Source organism: Oncorhynchus mykiss, unplaced genomic scaffold (genome assembly GCF_013265735.2).
Source record: "Oncorhynchus mykiss isolate Arlee unplaced genomic scaffold, USDA_OmykA_1.1 un_scaffold_353, whole genome shotgun sequence".
Lineage (NCBI taxonomy): Eukaryota > Metazoa > Chordata > Actinopteri > Salmoniformes > Salmonidae > Oncorhynchus > Oncorhynchus mykiss.
The window spans coordinates 57,798-62,500 of NW_023493801.1; the positions used below are offsets into that span (position 1 = coordinate 57,798).

General features: G+C 42.8%; 1 protein-coding gene across 1 annotated transcript in view; it reads right to left on the reverse strand.

Moving 5' to 3' along the window:
- Nucleotides 1–244: 244 nt before the first annotated feature.
- The window catches only part of LOC110512281 (cytochrome P450 26B1), a 7,616-nt gene continuing 3,157 nt past the window's right edge, over nt 245–4,703 (reverse strand). Inside the window, exons 3-4 of the mRNA XM_036973895.1 lie at nt 2,433–2,714; nt 245–1,347 (exon numbers count right to left, since the gene is read on the reverse strand). Coding sequence (XP_036829790.1) covers nt 937–1,347; nt 2,433–2,714 — 693 coding nt within the window. The 3' untranslated portion in view covers nt 245–936. The remainder of the gene's footprint in view (nt 1,348–2,432; nt 2,715–4,703) is intronic.

Below are 4,703 nucleotides of genomic sequence, written 5' to 3' on the forward strand. Positions count from 1 at the left end.
TCTGTCTCTCTCTATCTCTGTCTCTCTATCTCTCTCTCTCTCTCTCTATCTCTGACTCTCTCTTCTCTCTCTCTCTCTCTCTCTCTCTCTCTCTCTCTCTCTCTCTCTCTCTGTGTCTCTCTGTCCTCTCTCTCTCTCTCTCTCTCTCTCTCTCTCTCTCTCTCTCTCTCTCTGGCTTGTTTTTTCACATTGAGATCATCTCTCTCTCTCTCTGGCTTGTTTTTTCACATTGAGATCATCTCTCTCTCTCTCTCTCTCTTCTCTCTCTCTCATCTCTCTCTCTCTCTCTCTCTCTCTCTCTCTCTCTCTCTGGATTGTTTTTTCCCATTGAGATCATCTCTCTCGCTTGTGCATATTCCCCACTCTTATTATTTCCCAAATGTTCATAAACCATTTTACCCTGTTTTATCCTTTCTTTGTTTGTTTGTTTCTTTCTTTCTTTCTTTCTTCCTTTCTTTCATCCCTCCATGCAAATACACTTCTCTACAAATCTGTTTCCTAATTGCGCATAACTTCACCTAAATGTTACTTTCTATATTTTTTTAAATCATTCATTATATTACATAACTTTTCAATTTAGTCATACATAGTTTTGTATATTTATTGGAAAACAAAAGGAATAGAGATTATAAACTTTTTTTGGCAGCTTCTGTTCTTCTTTCTCTCCCAGAAAGTTCTGACAACTGACAACGAAACGTCAAAGAGAAGGAATCGGAATTCTGAATGTTCCTTTTTAGAGTTCAAAGGAGACCTCTGACATTCCAAGACATCAGTAGAATGAAAAAATAGGAAACTAAACCCCTCCCAGTCTCCCAGTCTCCCATCCTCATTTGTTATTTCTGTCATATCCTCCATCCATCCTCCTCTTCTCTCTCCTTTCTCCTCCATACCTCCCTTCCTCCTTCCTCCTTGCTTCGTCCAATCCAGATCAACGATCTACACCGCGGCTCCCGGTAGCTCTTCCGTCTTGATGTCGGCTAGGAGATCGGACGGAATCTCGTTCTGGTTAGAATCCAGACCGTAGAACTTCACCTTCAACCCGTCCACCGGATGAACCACTGGCACTGTCACCACTCTAGGAAAATTCCGGGTCGCCAACTCAAACCGGCTGGTGCTGGCCAGCTCGATGGCCAGTATACGGAGGAAGAGAGTGGCGAGCTGTTTCCCGAGACAGGAGCGGATGCCGCCGCCGAACGGGAGGTAGTGGAAGCGTCCCTCCTTGTCTTCGCTGCGTTCCTGGGAGAAGCGGTCGGGGTCGAAGGCGTCCACGTCCTTGAAGACGGAGGAGGTGTCGTGTGTGTCTCTGATGCTGTACATCACACTCCAACCCTTCGGGATCTGTACCCCCTGGGGACGGAGAGACTCATTTAGAAACAGCACGTTTTCACTTAACATCCAAGTTCATCAGAGGAGAGAAGTAAAAAGAAGACAAGAGACAAGACAGGAGACCAGACAAGACAAATGACAAGACAGGAGACAAGAGACAAGACACAAGAGACAAGAGACAAGAGACAAGACAATACAATACAAATGACAAAACAAGAGACATTGAGACAACACAATACAAGACAAAACAAATGACAAGACAAGAGACCAGACAATACAAGAGACAAGAGATAAGAAGACAAAAGACAAGAGACAAGAGACAACACAACACAAGACAAATTACAAGACAAGAGACCAGACAAGAGACCAGACAATACAAGAGACAAGACAAGAGACAAGAGATAAGAAGACAAAAGACAAGAGACAAGAGACAACACAACACAAGACAAATTACAAGACAAGAGACCAGACAAGAGACCAGACAAGAGACCAGACAAGAGACAAGAGATAAGAAGACAAAAGACAAGAGACAAGAGACAACACAACACAAGACAAATTACAAGACAAGAGACCAGACAAGAGACCAGACAAGAGACCAGACAAGAGACAAGAGATAAGAAGACAAAAGACAAGAGACAAGAGACAACACAACACAAGACAAATTACAAGACAAGAGACCAGACAAGAGACCAGACAAGAGACCAGACAAGAGACAAGAGATAAGAAGACAAAAGACAAGAGACAAGAGACAACACAACACAAGACAAATTACAAGACAATAGACCAGACAAGAGACCAGACAAGAGACAAGACAAGAGACAAGAGATAAGAAGACAAAAGACAAGAGACAAGAGACAACACAACACAAGACAAATTACAAGACAAGAGACCAGACAAGAGACCAGACAAGAGACCAGACAAGAGACCAGACAAGAGACCAGACAAATTACAAGACAAGAGACCAGACAAGAGACCAGACAAGAGACCAGACAAGAGACCAGACAAGAGACCAGACAAGAGACCAGACAAGAGACCAGACAAGAGACCAGACAAGAGATAGATGATACTAGTATATAATATATATAAATATATAACACTATACTCACGTCTAGCTCAAATGTCTGCAGGGCCGTCCTGTAACCCCCAGACACGGGCGTGAAGAGCCTCAGCACCTCCTTAATCACACAGTCCAGATACTTCAGACTAACGATGGTGTCCAGACCCAGTTCCCCCTCGCACAGACAGCCGTTGTGGAGGATCCCCCTGGTCCGGAGCTCCTCTCGTAACTTCTCCAACGCGGCAGGGTGGCGTAGGAGCTGCATGATGAGAGAGGTGGAGGCACTGGCCGTGGTGGCAAACGCTGCGAAGATCAGCTCAATGGTCGCCTCCTGGAGACGAGGAGAGGTGAGTTCATCAGCTTTCCAAAGATGTTTAAAGGCACAGTTAACTCAGTGTCTGTAAACTTCTGACCCACTGGAATTGTGATGGAGTGAATTATAAGTGAAATAATCTGTCTGTAAACAACTGTTGGAAAACTGACTTGTGTCCTGCACAAAGTAGATGTCCTAACCGAATTGCCAAAACTATAGTTTGTTAGCAAGACATTTGTGGAGTGGTTGAAAAACGTACTGGTACTTCCTGTATATAGATCCACATTGATCTGGTACTTCCTGTATGTAGCTCCACATTGATCTGGTACTTCCTGTATATAGCTCCACATTGATCTGGTATTTCCTGTATATAGCTCCACACTGATCTGGTACTTCCTGTATATAGCTCCATATTGATCTGGTACTTCCTGTATATAGCTCCACACTGATCTGGTACTTCCTGAATATAGCTCCACACTGATATGGTACTTCCTGTATATAGCTCCACACTGATCTGGTACTTCCTGTATATAGCTCCACATTGATCTTGTACTTCCTGTATAAAGCTCCATATTGATCTGGTACTTCCTGTATATAGCTCCACACTGATCTGGTACTTCCTGTATATAGCTCCACACTGATCTGGTACTTCCTGTATATAGCTCCATATTGATCTGGTACTTCCTGTATATAGCTCCACACTGATCTGGTACTTCCTGTATATAGCTCCACACTGATATGGTACTTCCTGTATATAGCTCCACACTGATCTGGTACTTCCTGTATATAGCTCCACATTGATCTTGTACTTCCTGTATAAAGCTCCATATTGATCTGGTACTTCCTGTATATAGCTCCACACTGATCTGGTACTTCCTGTATATAGCTCCATATTGATCTGGTACTTCCTGTATATAGCTCCACACTGATCTGGTACTTCCTGTATATAGCTCCACACTGATATGGTACTTCCTGTATATAGCTCCACACTGATCTGGTACTTCCTGTATATAGCTCCACATTGATCTGGTACTTCCTGTATATAGCTCCATATTGATCTGGTACTTCCTGTATATAGCTCCACACTGATCTGGTACTTCCTGTATATAGCTCCACACTGATCTGGTACTTCCTGTATATAGCTCCACACGGATCTGGTACTTCCTGTATATAGCTCCACACTGATCTGGTACTTCCTGTATATAGCTCCACATTGATCTGGTACTTCCTGTATATAGCTCCATATTGATCTGGTACTTCCTGTATATAGCTCCACACAATCTGGTACTTCCTGTATATAGCTCCACACTGATCTGGTACTTCCTGTATATAGCTCCACACTGATCTGGTACTTCCTGTATATAGCTCCACACTGATCTGGTACTTCCTGTATATAGCTCCACACGGATCTGGTATTTCCTGTATATAGCTCCACACTGATCTGGTACTTCCTGTATATAGCTCCACATTGATCTGGTACTTCCTGTATATAGCTCCACATTGATCTGGTACTTCCTGTATATAGCTCCACACTGATCTGGTACTTCCTGTATATAGCTTCACACTGATCTGGTACTTCCTGTATATAGCTCCACATTGATCTGGTACTTCCTGTATATAGCTCCACATTGATCTGGTACTTCCTGTATATAGCTCCATATTGATCTGGTACTTCCTGTATATAGCTCCACATTGATCTGGTACTTCCTGTATAAAGCTCCATATTGATCTGGTACTTCCTGTATATAGCTACACATTGATCTGGTACTTCCTGTATATAGCTCCATTCCTGCTTATTTGATTCCGTTGGTGTTATTTGTTGTTTTTCCTCTACATCGCTGCGAAGGGTTTGCAGCGTTTCACGGTACCCATGTCTTATTCATCGTATGTGACATACAATTTGATTTGATTTGAAAAGATCTCTGTAACTATATAACTTCTCCTGACAGAGATTGCTTTCGATCTAAGTTTAAAACTAATGTATAATGAGAAGCTTAAAGCAAAAAA